Raw genomic sequence first — 22,587 nt, forward strand, 5'->3', positions numbered from 1 at the left:
CCACTTAGCATGCTCATACCTTCATATTTGTGAGTATTTATCCTCTGAATGGATTGGGATGGGAAAAACAGAGAGAGAAAGGATAGTAAGCAATTCTTGCCCTATAGAAACAAGCTTTTCCTTACTCTCCAATGTGAAGAAGGCTGTCAGATTTTCTGTTTCCAATTTACCAATGAGGTCACCATCCTAGATGTATCCTGTTTTTCCACAATATCCTCAGTCCACTTTGATGCCTAAGCAAATATCTATTTATGTGAACATCCAAGGAGCAAGCAAAGATGGTGGAAGGTGAGCCCTGGCAGCTGTCTGAAATTTCCTGCCTTCCAACACCACTGTGCAAATATACATACCAGCAGCTGAACCATAGCAAAAGAGGTTCCAGAAATAAAAACAGAATACATAACTGTAAACAATTTCCTTTATTATGGTTAAAATGTAAGTATTTTTATCAAATATCTATAATATTGCATCCAGAATTTATTTTTAGAAAAATTGACAACCTTATCATCATGAGATATAATCATGACGTGTAATACAAAACCCCTGATAAAATATGATTTTGCTTCAGTTCCTTTCCTTATAACTCACTGCTTACACAAAAAATCACTGTACTTGCAGAGAGGCTTAGGCTTGTGAGCACATCTCACATCTTCCCGGCATTTTGGTCTCTCCTCCATCCCTTTCCCACCTGAGTCTCTGCAGTACAGCAACGATTCAGTAATCCTTGGCAGATACACTTTGAACACTAGAATTCCTGTACACAAACCAAGCAAATCTTACTCAACTATCTCTAAGGCATGAATATAGATCTCTTTCAGGTCAGACATAAAAGGAGGATAAACTAATGCTGGGAAGATGACAGCCCTTCCTCATCCAGCATCTGTCCTGTGTCTGTTCTACAGGCTGTTGGCTTCTGGAGGTGGAAACAGGGTGGGTGCTCATGTGCATAGGTGTGCGTGCCTGTGTCTGTGTAAGAGCATGGAGATGTTCTTCCCAGGGGCAGAACAGCAAAGAGGAGCAGACACCAGCTGACACAGGAGGTTGCTCTGGTTCTGGCCAGCCCCAGAGGAGATTTGGAGTGACAGAGGGACACTAAGCACCAGTTACTTCTCTCATACTCATTAAGAATGGAAGGTGAATAGGAAAAGGGGAATACACTGAGCAAAAGAAAGGGCCTATGCATGAAAGAATGCCTGGAGTGCAGGACCTCAATGACCTCTTGTTTGATTTGGATTTTAAGCTTGCCACTAGGATGAGTTTATTTTACTTAGGGCCTGCCTAAGCTTCCCACTTTTTCTCTCACTCTCCAGACAAAGGAGAATCAGAACTTCATTTTGATATGCCATCATAATCTTTTGTTTGTTTGTTTCTTCTTAACAATACAGCTTAGGCTAATTATACAGCAGACTTGTTGATAATGTAGTTTGACTGTTCTGAGTACTGGGGTTTCCTCTCCCAGCCCTGCCGAATTTGTGTGAGTTGTCTGTCTAGACAGGGAAATATAAGCACAAATTTGAGAATGAGTACAATAAACGGAATGATGAGGGAGAGCATATAGGCGTTTGGAAGATACCATCTGTATGATGATGGACTCAGGAACCGGTTTCCACCATAAACCAGTGTGTGTGCAGTGCATAAAATCAATGTCAGATATCCCAGTTTGGACTAGGGAAGAACAAAGAAAAGAAAGAAGAAGAGGTTAAATTAGTAAATTAAACCAGAACAAATACAATTTACAGTACACAGCAAGCTACATGGAATACTCCAAGTTTAGTATTCCCTGATGACTACTGATAGCTTTATCTATCATAAAAGCTCTTAATTATGTTTTAATAAAGAATCATTCAAATGGATCTTAGTGAAACATTCTTTTTTTCCCCATTAACAACCCTGATAATTTTTGCTAGTTCACACGCACTGCCTAGTGGTTGTCATATTTGTTAAAATGCAGAGAAAAGGCTGAAATTCAGTTGAGAGATCCAAGCCTTTTATATGCTCTAGTGCTAATCTACCCAGAACTATACTGTGCAAGTTTTTGGCCTGAATAAAACATTCACTGATTGTAATTTCCACTTTTCTACCTTCCCCTGCCAGACTGGCTCCTGCAGAGGCACTGCAGCCTGCACCAAGATTCCTCCTGATGAGGAGCCAAAATGGTGGTGTTACCAAGGGCAGCAAATTTTAGAACCTGCAGAAGCTGCAGATTTTCTTCAGATGTTTCCCATTGAGAGAGTCAGAGTGATAAAGTCATTGTCCAGATTCGTGTTGAGTTATCTTGTGAATTAACAAAATTAGACCAATAAATGGCTAAAATATTTTATGATTTGGTGTAATTTAGCAGTTGATAATTCCACAATGCCAGCTTTCCATTTGTCATTTAGGAGCTCAAGTCTTCCCGATTTTCTATTGTTAGTGTAATAATCCTGTCTGTTCCATAAGCAGCCCGAGAGAAGCTGTGTTTTCTTTCACAGGTGAGATGTATAGCAATGTAGATTTTTTATTTTTATTTTTATTTTTATTTTTATTTTAATCATGCAGTGGTAAATAATACACACATCACATTTGGAGATACTAGTGGAGGAAAGCCCTAAGTCTATAGTAAACCTTTCTCTAGTCATAGTTTATACGGAAACAGGGAGTGTTCCATCTGAGAGAAAAGTAGTATTTTTAAGAAAAGTCTTGCTCTTACCTGGACAAATCGAAATTCTCGCCAGTTGACACTGTTGCTTACTGAAGGCAAGGAAGTTATTCCCAGAAGAACAAAAAAAAAGAATCCTAAAATCCCCAAAGCCAAATAAGAGTCACTAAGCCATCCATTAGTGTTGTTAAATGGATCTGTTTTATTGTTCAGTGCCTGAAAAAAGGAAGACCATATATACATTAGTGATACTGTTTTTAGGATCAATATGCAGAAAAAAAATATGTTTTAACTATGTGATAAATGTGATACATTAACTATCTGAAAATGATTGGAGATTTACTTTGAATGGCTACTCAAAAGGAAAAGAGGCATTATGACAGTTTTATCTCTGTAATTGTGGTACTTGTATTATCTGCTATAGATGTACTGTTGAGAACAAGTTTGTGAATATTTGTTGTTAAATAAGGTCAGAAAGTCAAAATATGTGCTATTCTTAAAGTTATACGGAGAAATATGGAAATATGTTTCTTTAAATTACTCTTAATTTAATTAATTAAATTACTCTTAATTAATTTACTCTTCATTTGTTCCTGATTATTTTACAAGTACTTAAACTACTTAGGCTAGACTGAGGCCAGAAATTCCCTCAACTCAATATAATATCAACAACCTTTGGATTTATCAGTGGTTAAAAGGAACACAGAAACTAGGAAAATAACCCCAATGTAAAGAATATTAGACTGTTCACATGTACTTGTGAAGCTCAACATGCTGGGTAGTACTTGTAAAAGAGCTGGAGGAAAAGACATAACAAGGAACAAAACTTACCTTGGAGATAATTCCATCCTCAGTTCTCCAACGTACATAGTAGCGAATTGGGATGATGAGAGTGTAAAAAACGTGCAGAAAAGCAAATGCCAAGGCTACTAGTCCAAGTTGTTTCCTACATAGCATCCATTTGTCCAGCCAGTCTGGGAAACGGCTGTATTTGGTACCTCTGTACAACTGAATGATTGCAGCAAGTACACCAGGAAGATAAACCAAGGCAAGAAGGATGAGTGCCACCACAGGGCAGATCCGATTTGGAATGGAAATTGCAATAAAAAATGAATAATCTTTGTTTTCATAAACATAGGAGTAAATTACATCACGAATCAAACAGTAGAAGAAGAAAAATGCAGTTAGGCCAAGGGACAAAAAGATGGGAAACTTCCACATTGGAAACAGCTGCAGAGGGTAATTTTCAATTTCCTGAGCAGCCAAGAGTGATCCCTGATCTAATGGTGTGAGACCCAGTGCACGAACAATATCCATCACCATTTGTTTGGCTTCCATGTCATCTCCACAGACAAACACCTGCAGCCAAAAACAAACAGAAGTTTTATTTTGCCAGAATTTTGTAACATTTTCTACTGCTGTCCTGATTGGATATGGATAGTGAGCATAAGCTTCCTAGGCTACTCACTGGCTTCAATGCTTGTCTTATTTTATATAAGTAAAAAATGTCCTATAGGTAATTTCTTGACCAAGAGGCCCAAGAACTAAGAGCAAGTATCTTTCCTTTGGGGAAGGACATCATTTCAAGAGGCAAAATTTTGTATGTGGAAAGAACAGAGTATCACACAGTACAAATCTTTGCCTAGAGCACTTGAATTTCACCACTCTTCTGAAGACATGCAGTTTGTAAGCACAAGATTTTGTAATAGTAAATAGGAGCAACACTGCCCCTACAATGGTCCATAAGGACTCCAGGGAACTGGGTACAGGGATCTTTCAAATATAGTTGCTCTGTCATGAAAGTAAATAATACTTCTTCTCATGTCTACTAAAAGAGGGAAGAAACTGTTCTATGAGTGTACAAAATAATACTCAGAATCATAGAATAACAGAATAATTTGGGTTGGAAGGGACCTTAATGATCACCCAGTTCCAACCCCTGTCATGGGCAGGGACACCTCTCACCAGACCAGGTTGCTCAAAGCCCCATCGAGACTGGCCTTGAACACCTCCAGGGATGGGGCATCCACAGCTTCTCTGGGCAGCCTGTGCCAGTGCCTCACCACCCCCTGAGTGAATAATTTCCTCCTATCTAATCTAAATTTACCTTTTTTTACTTTAAAGCCGTTACTCCTTGTCCTATCATTACACCCCTTGACAAACAGTCCCTCCCCAGCTTTCCTGAAGGCCTCCTTTAGGTACTGGAAGGCTGCTATAAGGTCTCCCTCGAGCCTTCTCTTCTCCAGGCCTCTAATCATCTTTGTGGCCCTCCTCTCGACTCGTTTTAAGAGGTCCTTGTCCTTCTTGTGCTGGGGACCCCAGAGCTGAATGCATTACTCTGGGTGGGGTCTCACAAGAAGACTTGTTTTGAAACTGAGAAAAAGGGGGTAATTTCTGCTCTCATTTTTCTTACTATGATGAAGGCTTTTACAGTTTAGATTTGGATGTCCTTAGTATTTAGTGTAGCCAAAACCATTTCTGTCAGCAAAAAAGAAAGCTAGCAATGGTTTGAGTAGTTGCATCATGCAAAGGTACTGTCCCTCGGAGTGGCAAAGAACAAGGCAATAATAAATGATTTATTTATTTTTTTTCTGGAAGGTTGCTATGTTGCTTCCTATGATCAGATTGTCTGTAATTAAGGAAAGAGTTCACATGGTTTGTATGTGCTATTGTTGTGTGAGACTTCCGTGGTGATGGAGTCTGACTTAAAAAACTTTATTAATTTCTTCACCTTCCAGCTTATTTCTCCCATTGCTCATAATCATTCTATTGCCCCATCATACCCCTCACATCCCTTTTATTTTCTCCCTTAATTTTATTCTTGCATTAGTATGTTCCTCCAATCTCATTTCTGTTCAACTTCACATTCCAGGTAAACAACGATGCAGCCCTCATTTCCTTCTGATTTGCTGTCTCTCTGTCTTTATGGCTCAGCTTTCTTTCTTTCCTTGCTCCTGTAATGTCTCCTAACACCTTCCTGCTTTCTGAGGTGAGCTATCAATATTCCTTGTCATGTCATATTAGTGTCCCAAAGTAAATTTCAGCACACATTTAATTTGAGATGGGCAATTACAGTGAACATTCCATCCCAGCCTTGTCTGATTCACATGTCCCATGTGTGTGTTTTGTCTAACTGTTAAAAGCCTGTATGATATATCATAGCTCTATGAAATAGGAAGCTCCTGTGGTTCAGTCTTACCTGCCGGCTTGCATCCAGTGTGCCTGACTGCAAAGCCCAGGCAGACACAGTGTTAAAGGCTTTCACAACCTTAGCGCCAGGTACCAGCTGAGCGAGGTACTCTGCATTGGATTCAGGATACTGGTTTATTTTTAAGTTGTTGCTTACGTCCACCAGCACTTTCCCACGGAGTATTTCTGCTAATGGTGTAAGGAAGTCGTAGTGTTGCCTCTGGATCGCTATGATGATGATGGCAGCTTTCTGTGCTGCCTCGGTGTGGCTCAGCACCTCTGCTTCTTTGGGAATCAGGTTGGATGTCTGTGGGCTTCGGCTTCCAAACACAATGGGGTAGCCAGACTGAATCATTTTTTGCCCCAGAGCTCTTCCAAAATCTCCAGTTCCAAATATGCACACTGTCTCTCTTTTGTTGGATGTGTTAGGAGCCAAAGCCATTATGTTGGAAGAATTTTTATTCATCTATTAAAAAAAATTAAAAAAATAGGAACAAGCTAAGCAAAACATCAATCTCTTGAAAATGAAAGTTTAACATTTGTTCTGGTTGTACATAATAAATACCTGAGAGTTTCTTGTTTATTAATATGCTTACTGCACACTCATTTGGATGCACACACTTCTGTACAGTTTTTTAAAAACAAGTTCTGGATATTCAGCTCTCCATCTCTTACAGCACCCTCCTTTCCATCCATCTTACAGATTCTAACATTCCGATGAACCTTTGCAGCTTTCCTCTCTCAAAAGGAAAAGAGGAGGAAAGGGTATCAGAGCACTGCAAGCAAGAGTTGCACACATCTCAAGACCATTTCTGCTTACTTATGCTATAGAAAAACATTACAGAGAAGTGTGGTTCTAACCAGATTGGAACCTGGAAGGTCTTTTCGTAAAATACTTGAAGAAATGATCTACAAGCTATCTACAAAACCTATCTGTTGTCTGCAATATTTCCTTAATATGACTAGTCAGTGCCAGTTTGTTTTATTATTGTTCTTCAATTTCCTGAAGAATGTCCTGTGAAGCATTTGGACAGTGGAATTGGAGTATTTCATGTTGAACATTTATTTTTGATATTTATACAGTACTCATAATAAAATTCTCTTTGAGGTTTTTATCTACCCTCCTTTATCATAGTACCTGGAAGCTTCAAAGTCTTTAATGTATTATCCATGCCATAGCAGTATATACGCTCTGTACTTTACAGAGGGAGACCCATGATACAAATGCAGAATAAAAGGGGCTGATCCAAAGGTCTTGCAGTGGATCCATATGCTGTTGTCCTCGATTTTCAAAAGGTGACCCAAGGACAGAAAATCTGAAGCTCTAAGGAAGATCTCCAACAGGAAATCTTGAGAGATCCTGCTCTCCAAACAGCTGCTAATTCAGTCTTTACAGTAGCCATGTCATTTGCAGGAGCCCTGATTCAAGTCTTTCACAGCATCTCCGGTAAGTGTCTTAATTAAAGCTGTGGGAGTAATTTTCCAATTTGCAGAACGGAATTGCATGAAATGGTTAGTTTGACCCAAAATGATTACTTTACTACCACTGTTTATTAACCCTTTGCTCACATTCTGCTGTGAACAGCTGGTCAGAATGAAACTGCCATTTAAAAATATGGAGAAGATACACTTCGGTTTCTTATATATATATATTTATATATGTTTTCTAGCCAGAGAAGTTTTTGCTTTTCAAAAATATTGCATGAATTTAAACAGTTTCACCCCAAACTTGCACTTGCTGGGTGAAGAAAAAAACATAAACCACATGAACTTCCCCCTTCCCTGCTGTGACCTACAGCTGAGGGCTGTGGGTGGGAGAAGCACACGCCTTTTGGGCCTGCGCAGTGGGATATGTGCTCCAGTAGCAAGATAGAGAAAATCTGAGAACCATATCTGAAGACCTGGGCTTATATTAGCTTTCTAGCCCCCAGCTGGCATCCGTGCCTGCTCAGCACTGTTCTGGCACTAAGCTGCAGAAGCCCTGGGATTGAGAGAGCTGCACAGGGAGTTTTGCTCTGGTCAGTAGGGGCAGGCATCAGTTCAGGCAGGAGAATCTGCATGCTCGTTGCTTCTGAGGCTCCTGCAGGTCCTATGGGAGGTTTTCCAGTACAGCAAGGCGCTAGCTCCAACTCTCCTGGAGATACAAGTCCACCTACCTGGCTGCTCTCTGTATACTTCATCAAGCAACACACCCAGCATGAAAATAGGTCCTCAAAGGGACCCACATGAATGCACCTTGCACATGTGTATGCTCTGACTCATGCACACAAATGAAAAGTTCTTTGACACATTTAAAAATAGTCCTCTGAGGGCTTTATTACTGTCATGAGGCTCTAACAGGAGAAAAGCTGTACAATTGCTTTTTGTGGATAATCTGTATTTCAAAAAAGAAGAAAAAGAGTTGTATATGTAATATTAATAAATATTCCAGCCGAGGACCTAATGAGACTCAACTTTCCTATTTCAAAATTTCCTTTTAATAAAGTAGGCTCCTATCTAAAATGAAAAATAAAACTTTGTAAAACATGGTTGTACAGCTGAAAGCTTCTTTGCTCTCAAGAAATCATTGTTATTGCTAAATGAACTATGCAGTCCATTTTCCTATCCAAAGACTGAAAAAATAAACAAAACTAAAATGGATATTTTGGGTAATATATTTTGAATAGTAATCAGCAGAAATAAATATATTTTTATACTAATAACTATATTGTTATAAGTGTTATAAATATATTGTTATAAGTGTTTCTGTTGTATAGTAATATGAACATCTCATTTGCTAGTGAGCACTGAACTCATCTTTCCAGGAAAAAGAAAGAGATTAAAAGAAAAATTAATATAAGGAACATTTTTTTTTTTCGTTTTCTCTTTTGAAATGCAGTTTCTTGGAGCACTATCTACAATATGAAGGGACTTGTACAAGGCAGTGAATATTAATCTATAAAAAGCTGAAGAGAGCTAAAGCTGCCTTTAATGCTGGTGGCCTAATTTGCTTAATACCATTTTTAACAAGAGAGACAGTTTGCTTGAATAAAGTAAGCAGAGTTTCCTTCTTTTCTTATTAAGAACTACTTATTATGGGGATGTCTATAGTTGTTATGATAGTACACATTATATACCAGAAATAAGTGGTCATGAATGATATGCTTAACAAATAAAGTATATTGTAAAGTAGATATTAATTAGTGCATCAGCTACATCTGAAAATGACATGTAAGACAAGGGAATACTGCTTTTAAATTGCAGGCTGTCTGGATTGTGCATTCTTTTAACAAATAAGGGAATTGAATCAATTTTCTCCATTATTATTATTATTATTTTTTAACCTTCTTGAACATGCGTTTGTGCCAGCTGGCTGCTGTTGAACTGAAAGGGCTATGGGCTTTGCAGTGGACTTCTGGAGGTTAATCTAGGCACTAGGTTACGAGTACATAGTACGCAGATAAATTTTGGTTTTGCTGTGTTTATTTGAACAAAATGCAGCCTCTGATGACAACTTGGTAGGTAAAGCTAAAGCAAGGAAAATGGCCTCACAGAGTCCATGACAGTGGTAGCTACAGTGAAAGAAGATATTAATTTGCTATAGAAAAAGGTGTTTTATTGTCCTACATCAGTGTGAAAGATGCGTTGAAGAAGTACATTGTAAAGGACACAATGCTAGTCTGGTGTCTGAGAGCTCAGCCAGAAGGCTGATCCCGGGGTCTCATTAAGGAGCTGATGGCAGCAGGGTCTGCTCTGTGCCCATGTGCTGGGCACACTCAAAGTGCCAGGGGAAAACAGAAATACAGGCAAAGAAACAAATAATAGTCATTCTCTGTTCTTTCATATATGTACCCATATATTACCTCAGAAAAAGCCACAGAGCTTTGTATCCATATATAATATTTTTGCTTTTGTACATCCTCATAACATTAGCCAGCTAATGATGCTTTTTGTTATTTCAAAGATAATCCAAGTAAGCTTCTTATTGATAACTGTGCCCTTGCTCTTCTCCATTGCTGTATTTCTATACAGGGAATTATCCTATTTTTAAGGAAAATGGTGGTGATATCTGAACTGATTGCCACTTGGTCAGTGATGACAGAAGGAGGCACTGAAAGAACAAAAGGGCTAACCATGCAATACTGTCATTAAATATCTGCTGCATAAACACTAGAGGAACTGAATGAAGGTATGATGTTTAGTTCGGCAATTATATGTGAATACTTCATTTATGTAGGAATTTGAATGGAGATAGGCATGTTGCTCTGTGAGTGAGAAAATAGACGGAATTCCTATCAGAAGCACTCATTAACACAGATGAAAAACAATGCCCAAAGTGGAAAAGCAGAGATGGGACTGAGGCAGACTGGGATGGAGAATGGAAAGATCAGACAGATGTAACATGAAATGGCAGACAGGAGATCAGTGGAATGATTCAAGAGGTAGAGAGACAAGATGAAAGAAGCAGGAAAGAGAAATTTTACTATTTACATTTAAAAAGAAGCAAAACAAATATTTCTGGGAGTGATTTCAAGAGATTATCTAGCCCATCTCCCTCCCTAAGACAGCATGAACTATGTTTAAACCAAGTCTGACAGACGCTTGTCTAACCTGTTTGTAAAATGTTCCCATGTGGCTCTGGCAGCTTTGTTGCTTTTTGCTGTCTCACTGGCCGTACTACTCAGCAGATTTTCTTGTGTGCAATCTATATTGCCTCCTCCACAGTCGACAGAGGTGTCAATTTATCCCTCTCCTCTTTGCAGCAGCCAATGTTGGACACAAAAGCTGTTACCATTTCCCCCCATTCTTCTCGAGATAAAACAACCCTAGATCCTTCCCTGTACTTCATGCTTCTGAGAGTGGTGATCTTTCTCCTGCCTTTCGTCTGATCTTCCTGGGCTAAACTGCTCCGACTGGTAATTAAAAGCATGGTGCTGAAACTGAATGCAGTACTCTTGCTGGGATCTCACCAGTTGGAAAGGATTGCTTTGCTTGCCTCACAGACAACACATTGTCCCACTGTCACATTTGTCTTATTCACAAGACGTAGCTGATTCACAGTCAACTGGCGATGGCTATGTGTGCTTCAGCGAGTAGTGTGTGGCAGCAGGAAGCGAGATATGAAACAGCTGGTGCTGAGCACCTGATGTTCGCTCTGTCCATGTGTCAGAAACTTCCATCTTGGACTAGCTTTGGTCCAGCACTGCAGCCTGAGTACCCATCAGCAGCTGCAGCACATTGGGGTGCACCTAAAGCATATCTTCTGGTTCAGTTTTTGTGGAGAGGAATCACATTTCCTACCCTCCAGGAACAATCTGTGGTGTAAAATAAAGCTTGATAATTAATGATTTGCTTCAACAGTGCACTTCTGATCAGACCTGAAATACTAATGTAACACATCCTGTATCATCCAACCCTTTAATGCAGGGCTGCTCCCAAGCCATTGCTCATCCTCAATTTGTATAGTGTTTTATTTTCTGACTCAGTGCTGTACTGTGCACTTGGCCCTGTTAGAGAGCACCATATTTTTTTTCAGACTGTAGCTTCAATTTGTCAGGATCATTTTGATTTCTAAGCCTATCATCTCATGTGCTTGCAGGCCTTTTCAGCTTTGTCAGATTGTCAGCTTTAATAAGCATACTGTCTATTCCAACATCTGTGCTATTTAATGAAATTCCAGAACAGGACATTATCCAGGAGAGACCCCCGGTATAACTGCAGCAAATGTAGCCTTCCATTTTGAAGATTATTAACTGAAAGACTGGAAATGCTGCTTTTGCTAGTTCTGCAGAACCTTACCTTATATTAGTTTATTCCATAATAAAAGCGTCAATCACATCAAACTGTATAGCCTTTGTGATTCACAAGACCTGTTATCCTGTTGTAAAAGGTGGGTTTCAAGTGATTTCTTCTCGATTAATCCATGTGCCTAAAACCCATTTCTTTCTTATCTTCTATTTGCTTTCTCTATTTGTTTGAGAATTGTACTTAAATGGATTGGGCCATAATTCTGTATCTCCTCTTTCTTCTTACTTCTCAGGATAGTTGTTATTCTTGCCTTTCCAGTCTTTCAAAACTTTACCTCTTCCATGCAGGTCTTAAGGATAGTTATTAATGGCTGTGGAAATGCTTCAGTTATTCCATGGACAATTTAAGGTGAATTCCATCAGCCTCACTGATTGCAAACCATTTACCTCACCTAAACCTGGTCTATTTTTTAAAAATTTTTTCTCCCCCCCACTTCATCTCTTGAATTCCCATCTCTTTACTGCTGGTGTAGAGCAAAAGAGGTCTTTGCAGAGTTGGCTTTCCTGGAGTCATTAGTTAATAGCTTGTTCTCAGCTGGATTAATCCTTTCCTTGATTTTCCTTTGACAGCTTATGTTTTTACAGTGTTCTAATACCTAGTACCTTTCTAATTACTTCTCATTTTGTGCTGTGGTTTTTCAAATCTTATCAGCATATCAGTACTGCTCTATGTTTGTACATAGATTTTGATTTCTGTATGCTTTTTTTTTTTTTTTTTTGGTGTTTTAAGTTTCTGAAGAGCTCACAGCTTCAGCTATGCGGCTGTCTTCCTGTAATCCCTCTGCATTGCAAATATTTGTCTCAGCTTTTAATGCAGTATCTTTAGGCAGGTGTCAAGTGTTCAGACCTCATTTTCCCTCTCAGATTCTACTTCTCATGGAACATCACCTGCCCACCTTCTGAATTAGTATTATCTACTTATTATTCTGTTAGGTGAACAAGTCCGTTTTTGAGCAATTGATCTTGTCTAGTGGACCACTGTAGCTCTCAGCTGTGACAGAACCTCTTTATTTCCCCCTCTACAATTTTCCAAAATCTTTTACTAGGCCTATATTCTTTTATCTTTTGATTCAGGGCAAAAGTTTAGATAATCAAGTGGGATATAAAGACTATGAGGAGATTAATGACCAAAGTATTGCCGGGAGTTTGATCCTTAGCTGTACAAAAGAAAGGTTAATAAGTAGAGTAAGAAGAAAGTTAATGACCAGCACAGCTGTGATGGAGGAAGGTTATGGTGTTGTCCACCAGAGGATCTAATCTAATCTCAACATGTACAACACCGATCCTTTTTTTTTTTTTTTTATGCTTGCTTTTCTTTCTAAGCTCATTGTAAAAAACATAGCTCTGAAGGTGGTCATGAAGATTATATATGAAACAATTATTATGGGAGTGTAACTTTAAAAAGTGAAGAATCAAAGGTTTTCTTTCTATGTAAATTAAATATTTTGACTGCCATTTCCTTGTAAATAACAGCAGGGACTCTGTTACACTACACAAATAATTTACAGTAGCAGTCTTGAGAATGGCCTCTCTGGAGCAGCTTGCCTGTTGTTCTAGTACAAAATGTTGGAGGCAAATAGAGGTCTTGATGTAACACATCTATCTAATTATATAATATGCTGGGGGTAGATTCATCTCTCGTCTCTCCAGAAACAAGATTTTTTTTTTGCTTTTTTTTTTTTTTTTTTTTTTTTTTCTTTCCTTCCTTCCTATAGCTATTGGGAAACACTTTGGAGTTTATTAGAAGCTTTCACAGCTTCTTTACAGAACAGCTGAACTCCAACAGTATTCTGCTGCAAAACCAAGTTAATTCTTCCCTTGGGTTTCCTAACCTTTGGTGTTTAACAGTTCTTATCCAGTGGTGAAACCAGGACATCTGGGATAAACAGCTTGGATTCACACATTGCCCCTCCTGTAGAACTTGTTTTAAGCTGCTGGCCTGACTTCTTATATCTTGTCTTGACTTCACTGTTCTTTTAACTGTGAGGATTTGTCTGTTTCTGTTTTTTTTTTTTTTTTTTTTTTTTTTTTCCCATATGTCTCATTTTATTAGCACAAAGATCAGTTGAATTTCTCACACAGCATCCATGTATTTAAGTCCTCAGGCCTTTGCTAAAGGTCTTTTTCAGCCAAATCTCTCTATTTCCCTGATCATGAGGAACTTGAAAACATTGAGTTCACTGCATGGTTTCAAGAACTTAGATATTTTGAACCACACAGGTGAGGCTGAGTGTGTTGAAACTCCCTTCACCAAGAGATTCAGAGATTGTCTTCCGTGAAACACTTTGAAACCAGGTTTGCATCAGCAGTATGGAGAGCACACCATCAGATTTGACGTGATTGCACATCTTAATCTTGATGTGCAACTGTGAGTTGATCTTGAGTTGGCTAATTGCATTTATGACAAAACCGGTTAAAATAAGCCCTTTGTAGTAGTCCTGTGCCCTGCAGACCTGCCCTGCGGACCTCCTTGAGCAGACTAAATAGGTTCAATTGGGTTTGCTTCCCTGATGCCTCCATGATCCTGATCCTTTCCTAGCACTGATAAACGTACATTCTTCTCAAACAATGGCAGGCTGCATTAGTGCTAACCATGGCACATTCACACCATGCTAAGCATGCATTCATGCTGGTGGTGATGAAGAAAAATGCCTACAACAAAGAGTATCAAACGTACTGGAACTGGCCATTTTTTGTATCAATTTTTTTGCATTATTTCCTTCAAATTCTTGGGTACCTGTAGATGGGCGCAGTGAACTTCAACCAGATAAGTAAATGAGCACTTATTTCTCTTTGGAATTATGCTTTTTTGCTGGGTAGTTTTTAGGTCCTTTCTTTCCAATGCTGCCAAGTTCTCCACAGTTAAACAATTTCTCCCAGAAATGGAGTTAATTCTCATTATTGTCTTAGCTGTTTATTGCATGTACTAACAAGTAGGAGTAATTCCCATTTGTCTTTTTTTCTGGTAAATGAGAATCCTGCTTTGTCTTAAAAGCCTGATACCTGAGTCATCTATGATCAAAAGTGCCCTAATACACTAAAATTAAATAGATCGACCTATTAAATATGGCAGGGAAAAAAAAGAGAATGATTAATACTTCTTTCTTGCATAAGAAAGAAGTAGTATCACACCTTTGGATGTCTCTTTCTGTAGTATTTCACACATATATAATATTCAGTAATTCTGGTGTAACATGGAAAACAAATGAAATATGATTTAAAAACTCTCCTTGGAAAGACATGTACACTACTCTGAGGCAATTTCATTTACTTAAAATTTCATGTTACTACTCCCACAGAGACGGAATGCACTCTATAACAAATACTGCTTCTTATAAGCTGACAGTTGTAGAACCAAATCTGCCCTAAATTATAAACTGCATTTTCTGCTGTTTGATAACACCTGAAACTGAAAGACATGTGGCTAAAGTACTCTCTTGTGATTAATCCAGTACTTAAATACATAAAGAAAATAGCAGAATAGCTCCTAACAAACATATCACAGCAAATTATTCATTAATTTTCTTTCAAGCAAATGAATATCTGCTGTTCTTCGCAGCAGAAAGTCCTGAGATCCAAGTTTTGACAAAGCTGATAAAAAATAATTGTTTGAGACAATAAATCCTCCTACAGAGGACATTGCATTTCCCACATCTTCACTTTTTATCAGGAGAACACTAAAGCTGCCTGGAGGCTCTTCAACCAGATGAAGTATAGGCCTAAATAGATGTGCTTAATGTTGTCTAAATCATAGCAATGTACTGAGAGAGCTGGAAATTTCACCACCTCCAACTGCTCCCATAAACACATAAGACCCGGCTATAACCTTAGTAATTTCCTCAGCCTTTTTAGGGCCATTGTACTGTTTTGAGGGGTATAGGTATTAAGCTTTAATCCAACTGCAAAGAGAAAGAAAAGATTTCATAAAACACCAGAAGGTGAGAGAGGGCAAGGAGAGGCAAACCTGCCTGCAGTGCAGGGCAGGGGGACTGGATTTATCTCAGCTGTAATGCCCAGGAGATGTCCTGAGACCTCAAAAGACGTATTTTCAGACCCACCACACATGATAAGCACCTTCTGAATCCCTGCTGTGTCCTCGGAAGCTGTCTTCCCTCACAGTGAAGCTATTCTTCTGAGCATCTTTTGTCTGCTATTTAGAGACATTAACAAATAGCTCTGTCTCACAGAGAAGTAACACTAGAAATAATGAAGCCCGGCTTCCTAGGGATTTGTGTTTCTTGGCTGATTACAAGCACTGATTGAAGCTGTTTCCAATTGCAGGAGATCACTCCTGTAACATTTCTTCTCATGTGGATTTTCAGTCTTCCAGTGAATACAGTCAAAGCGTAGTCTTTCATTTTTCAGGACTCTTCTGTGGGGTCTTCCGCTGCCTTTTTCACAACTCATAAGGAAATCCTCTCTTCTCCTGGTATATTTGTTTGAAATCATCAGTGAAAAAGAATTTGAGGGACACATATAAACATACATACACTCATACCCCTCAGCATGATCAGAGAAATCAGAGAAATCTGACTTCCTACAGAAATCAGGCTAAAATAACAAACTTCCTAATAGACTCACACACTGCCTTTTCAGCTGTGATCCTATGTTACTGTGGTCTGTCAAAAGGCACAGAGGACTAAACAGGTGTAGGTTCTTTGGAAAGCTTTTACTAGCAGTCCATCAGCAGGATACATCAAGCAACTAACTACACTAAAAATGCAAGAGTTCAAACCGTACACTTGTGAGCTCTAGAAGTGCATGATAAACCCAAAAATCTTCCCAGTTATGCTAATGGAATTGTTGATTTTCATTTAACTTGCTTTTGGATTGGATTGGCATAACCAGGAAGAAAACAAAGCCCAATTGCAGTCCAATTGTTCCACAATACCTGTGATAAAATCAGGCAAGGTGGCTGCTGAAGCACAGAGGCCTCTGTGGTGATGGTCTTGGCTGTCTTAGAAGTTAGAAAATTAATTGCTGAGAATCCTAAACTTAAAAATATGCCTTGAAAATAAGTAAATAAAAGAAAACAACAGGAATGGTATTTGTCAAAAATTTGCACTGCCATTGATGGCGGTGTCCTCTACCGAGAAATGAAAAGATCTATTTTTTTTTTCTTTTTTTCTTTTTTTCTTTTTTTTTTCTTTTTTTCTTTTTTAACAAAGTTCTGTTTGAGTTCATCTCAGGTTTTGCACATGGCTGAGCTGCTAATTCCCTGTCCTGGCAAGTGGGGAAGAATTTGCAAAGATGTGGGTCATTGCCTCTGCTCCTCACCCAGGCATTGAAACCTTTCTGCCAGAGTACTGCACGTCAGCTACTGATCTGGGAATGCAGCACTGCCACCTAATTGCTTGCAGTACAGCACGGGACAGAGTTATCCTGTGCCACGGTCTGCTGCACAGGGTCACAGCAAACCTTACCTGGGATCTCAGCCTGTTAAGCAGGCTTCTGTCTTCAGAAAGGTCACCTCGGTTTCTGTTATCTGTGTGATCCTGGGTCTCACTAGGAGTCTCTGAGTATCTCTTTTTCCTATCCCTATGAAATATGTGGGGTCAAGGCAGAAGTTATGCTTTTGGTTCTGTACACCAAGACCATGTAATGCGCAGTTCAGTAGCACCTGGCCCTATCTGTGCAATTGCAGTGAAGGCAAAGGTTGCTATTTGGGACACAATATGGAGCACAGGCAAATGAAAAGTTTATGCATTCTTATTAAACTTAGTTGAAGAGGAAAGAAGAGGTAACAACGAGGTCACTTAGATACCACAAAGTCCTTCACTTTGCAAACAGAAAATGAAGAAAAGCAAAGGCCAGGGCAGAGGAAATAACTTATTTTTAGGCTGATAGGGAATTTGGCTCAAAACCCTTCAATCTTAATTTTACAATGACTTATTAAAACAAGTAATTCCTTAAGTAAACACTTTTCCAACTGTGTATTAGAGTGAGAATATTACTACATAGCAACTGTTAAGAATTCATTTCTGTTAAAGAGCTTCTATGACTGGACTTGGTAGTGCTGCACGTTGGTGACCCAGAGCTTTGAATTCAATTTCCTGTACAGCTATCTATGAAAAAAAAATCTTCTAGATCTACATTGTGGAAGTATTGACCTTCTGCTCTCCTTGTACAGATCTTCCAAAAATTGTTGCATGTGAAAGAATTTAGATCCACTGGGTGTTATGATTTTTTTCCCTTAAATACATGTATGCAGTCACTTCTGAGATCAACAAAAATACACCGATCCTAACACTGCCAAAAGTCACTGAGCATAATTTGGGTTAAAAGTGAGCTGAATGTGTGCCAGGAGGTACAAAACAAAGTGTCACGCTGCTTTTGTAATTGCCTAATTGGACAAAATAATTCCCTCCCGCAGGGTGACCCTCTCTTGCAGCTCCTGCAAGGAATTGCAATACAAAATGAAGAACAGGGTTTTCTAAATTAACCCATTGTCGTTATTGTATTACCATTTTATGCTGTTACGGTTATTGCATAATTACCCACTTGTTGTGAGTACTCATGTCCTCTTTTACATATTTCTTGCTTTCACACCCGTTGTAGCATGGGACCACCCCAGAGACATCCTTCATCAAACACTCCTCGTGCTCTAATGATCCCAGAAAGTGTTTTGCTCTTTGGCAATCAACCTCTCAACTAAATTTCTTAGCACTTTAGGCTTGTTTATCTACAGGCCTACAGAAGCCTGCTCACATAGTTGGTATGGCTAATGGATTGGTGACAGGCAGCAGTGGAACACTTTGATCCCAGTCCTCAGGTGCTGTAGCTTGTCAGAGGTGGATGGCTGAGCCGTTTTCACCATTGATCAAGCAGTTTGTAGCAGATTATTATAATTAAGCACCTATGAAGTGCCAAGTTATATGAAGCTCTGGCACAGTTCAGGTAGTAGAATTCAAATGAGATTTATTAGTATTAGATTTATTAATATTCTAATTTTTATAGGATATCATGTCACTTATGGAAATGGCTTCTCTCCACATTTAGATTTGTCCTAGTGAGGCTGTTCCACCTGGGGAAGACACATTGAGGTAAATCACCCAGACTTGAGAACAGTCCTCACTCCTGCTTTAATCTTAGTATCACCTATACGAATGCAAGTAATGGGCCCTGCATCTCCCGGAGGAGTTTTCTACCTTGCTGAGCCAGGAGGATTCCCGCCAGCAGTGCTGGGGCTGCCTCCAGCCCACCACCAGTGCTTTCCTCAGGGCCAGAAGAGCATCATATCAATGGTTTAGCCAAGTAAAAAGACAGCTTGATGACACCTTTGCAATTCTGTCTGCAGGGCTATGCCTAGTAGTCACTGTGAGTTTAGGAGACAGCTTCATCAGCCCTGTAATTAACACGTCTGATGGCAGCTGTTCCCATTCCCACATTTCCCTGCAGCACCGATACAACCATCGCTCACCCCGGCTGCCGCCCACGGCCTGGCCGCAGCACAGTGCCCAGGCCACAACAGTTAGGAGAGCTGTAGTTGGCTGCCTGGAAAAATATCCCACAGGGAAATGAGCAAAAACAAAAATGAAAAGGAAGAAGAGGAAAACCGGAGACCTAAATGATGTTAAATGAACCGATCTGCCAAGCTTGTTTCCAACCAGGCCAAGACCTGTTGCTGGAAGCTGACAGGCCTCAATGGGAAGAGTCCCAGAAAGGGAGAAGAGACAAAGTGCTGGGAATCTGAATTTGTGTATTCCTATTCTGAACCGTTTCTCACCACCCAGTGTACAACATCAAGTAAGTGAACTTACTGTTTTGTTGGCTGTGCTCTAACTAAGGAGAATACATGTTGGGGAAATTTTGAAAAACAAGAGAGTAGGTGGGTCTAAAAAGTGAACTAAAATGAGAAAAAACACCTCTTTTTTATTTTTGAGCATGCATGAACAAAAAAGTAAACATATGATCTGCAATAAGTATGTGTAAAGATGACATTCAAATATCTCTCCCCACCTTCCCCCCAAAACAGCTTTCAAAAACTAATAATATACATAAAAAAATAATATACATAAAAAGTTAATATAAAAGAGTTAATGTACATAAAAAAAAAAACAAATAGAAAAAGAATGTCAAAATGCCAACATCTATGAAGTATACTGCGGAACATACAAAATATAAAATGTTGCAAGCTTTCTCTGCTAGCCTTGTAAGTGAGAACAGAATGGGAGAAATTGGCTCAAAGCTTGAAGTTACCAAATAAACAGGTTTTAATAACAGCAGTCTGGGAAGTAGTGAGAGAGGCTTTAAAATATGCAGATTTGAATTACCCTTCCTGAAAGCCTCAGCTGCTATCTGCATTTTTGAGGCCCAAAAGGTATGGATTTGAGGCCCAACAGGCATGAATGAGCCCCTCATATCCATGCCAGGCATGTTGCCAATGTTTTCATTGAACTAGCTGTGGTGTGGCCCTGCGAGCTGAATTTCTTAGTGGAGAGATTATTTCACTTCACCCAAGAGCATCTGAGAGCATCCCCAGGCTGCCCCACAATGTAAAACAAGGTGTGGTATGGAGGGCAGGAGAGTCACTTCTGAAGTGAGGTCCTGCTCTGAAATAAAACACTAATGTAGGCAACACACTTTGTTAATAGTTTTGTAACACAAAATGGACTGCTTATCCAGTTATGCTTTCTGCCTTTAACTAAGGGAAATAATTTTAAAATGCCACCTGTCTAAAACTGTACAAACATGAAAAATTCTTAACGTGATTGTGTAAGCAAATTCCAATATGGATGAGTAAAGTACAGGGATGTTTGATTTTTCAATGACTGGAATATTTTGGTATTTAGTTACAGTACTACCTCTGCTGTTACAACCTCTTGCTAGTCAAAATCATTGCTATTAACAAATCTAGGAACTTCAGGAAGCCACATCTAAAAAATAATTTACATCTTCCACTAATTTCATTATTTTATAAAGTCTCCTTAACAATCTGAAAAAAAAAAATAAAAATTGGCCTATCCCATGAGTGACAGTTGATGCTTGCAGATTTAGAGGGGATATGAAATTTTCTTATATCAAAGCTGACTAACAGTTCTGACAGCTGCAAATGTTCTTTGAATTAATAACATGGTGCTGGCATAAGACAATGTTTAAGAAAAATCCATTTCTTTCTGCAACACTGAAGCCCTTTGCTTATAAAATATTAAACAGGATTAAAATTAGTATGCTGCTTGAGCAGGAAGAGAAAACATGAAATCCAGATGTGAATCCAGAAGTGAAAAGAACCCTTAGCTCCAACTGTTATTATGGGTATTTTATGATCTGGGGTAAATCAAATCTGCTTGGAGTACCTCCAGATGTTACTAAAATTCAAACCAGAATTTTAGCTCTTTAGGTTTAGGAAATAAAATCCTCTGTTCCGATTCGTCATTTAAAACCCACTGACCAAAGCTTATTTACAGAAGCTTTCTCTACTTCCTTAACTTTAGCAAACACCTGTGAAAGATTCAATAAACTTGTCAGATATGTAATCTCTCTGAATACCAATTGACTAATGCAAAATTCTGGTTGCCCTAACTTTACAGATACAAATGCTTCCATATGTCTCAGTGCTTCCTTACATCATCTCTTAGTAGAGTTGTGTAATGTCAACACAAAGCCCTGTTTTTTGTTTTTGTTTTTGTTTTTGTTTTTGTTTGTTTGTTTGTTTGTTTGTTTGTTTTTTTGTCTAGCAGGGAGATGTTGAGGTAAAATTTTATCAGTACACTGATAGTTGAGTTTAAGCCCGCCTAAACTTCTTAGTACCAGTCCAGACATCCTGCTTCCTGATCCCACCTGCAGAAGTGAGAGAAATTTGCAGACCATCTCTGTAAAACTCACCTGTGCACTCAACCTTCTCCTCTCCCCCCTAGGCAAACCAGTGCCTTCCAGCTGGTGAGATGCTGTTGGTGCTGGAGCAAGAGCTGGCCTGAGGAGCTGCAGAGAGGTCCTATTGCCCAGAGCAGAGTGCAGAAACCCTGACAGCCTCACTGGCATTTTATCTAGTGGAAGCCAGGGTGAGCATATGGGGGTGGGAGAGAGCAGGGGATGGATGTTGCAAGCCCTGTCTATGCGGCATGAAAGAACTTCCCGTCAAAGTCGCAGGGAAAGTCCCAGCCTGTGTATTTACAGCTGAGGTGAAGCCGTGGTTGCTTTTTTTTTTTTTTTTTTTTTTCATGCAGGCACTGACTTGCCCCTTGGCTATCAGCCAGCGCAAAGGTTTGGCTGCGTTTCCCTGCTCTTGGAGGACTACCCTGAGAACTGCAGAAGGCAGGAATGCTGTAGAAGCACAACAGCAATTATTTGCCTGGAAGGAGAGCTGCTGTTTTGCGTGAGAGCTCTCCTGGGCCATTACAGCTTAGGGTAGGGAGAGTAAGAATGTCACATAAGGATGAAAGGAATTTGGCATGAGGAAGGCTGAAAGTACCTGATCCCTGAGATTCTCTAGATATTTTTGACAGCTACAATGATCCCGTGGAGTCAGAGCCTGTGATGGACACCTACTGAGAAATGTGTCTTTAAGGCATAAGCCTCTGGTAGGATGCAAAGGTCTAGATGTCACATATCTGTTTGGAATGGGATGTGATTCTGTGATAATTCAAAACAGATGCCTTAAGCATCAAGAGATCATCAGGACAGGACCATAGTGCAAATAGTAGAAAGGGGCTCGGAGAATCACACTAGCACTGAAATTTCTTATATAAATGAGAAATTTGGAAAATGAATTGAAGGGAATTTAAATAACATTGCCTTCAACATCTGCAAGCAATGCTTGCCAGTAAAGAGAAAGAAAGTTAAAATAACTAAATAAATATTTCTTACAGCAGCTTGATTTTGGAAGACTTAACAGGAAACTAACTAGGAAAACATAAGAAGTCATAGAGAACATAAAACATAGAAGTAACCAAAAAGAAACAAGGACAAGAATAAGTTAAAATCAGAAGAATCCATGACTACACTAAAGATGTAGAAACTATATTTGAGAGTTTG

The 22,587-nt window shown here is 39.2% G+C and overlaps 1 protein-coding gene across 1 annotated transcript; it reads right to left on the bottom strand.

Moving 5' to 3' along the window:
• Positions 1 to 492: 492 nt before the first annotated feature.
• STEAP4 (STEAP4 metalloreductase) lies at positions 493 to 21,520 on the bottom strand. Its single transcript, XM_082755430.1, has 5 exons — positions 21,439 to 21,520; positions 5,838 to 6,293; positions 3,470 to 3,997; positions 2,690 to 2,854; positions 493 to 1,665 (listed from the first exon to the last, which is right to left on the bottom strand). Exons 2-5 carry the CDS (start codon positions 6,291 to 6,293, stop codon positions 1,396 to 1,398), a joined length of 1,419 nt encoding a protein of 472 aa, XP_082611556.1. The 5' UTR covers positions 21,439 to 21,520; the 3' UTR covers positions 493 to 1,395.
• Positions 21,521 to 22,587: the final 1,067 nt, after the last annotated feature.

The sequence above is a fragment of the Aythya marila genome, assembly GCF_965140915.1.
Source record: "Aythya marila genome assembly, chromosome: 2".
NCBI lineage: Eukaryota > Metazoa > Chordata > Aves > Anseriformes > Anatidae > Aythya > Aythya marila.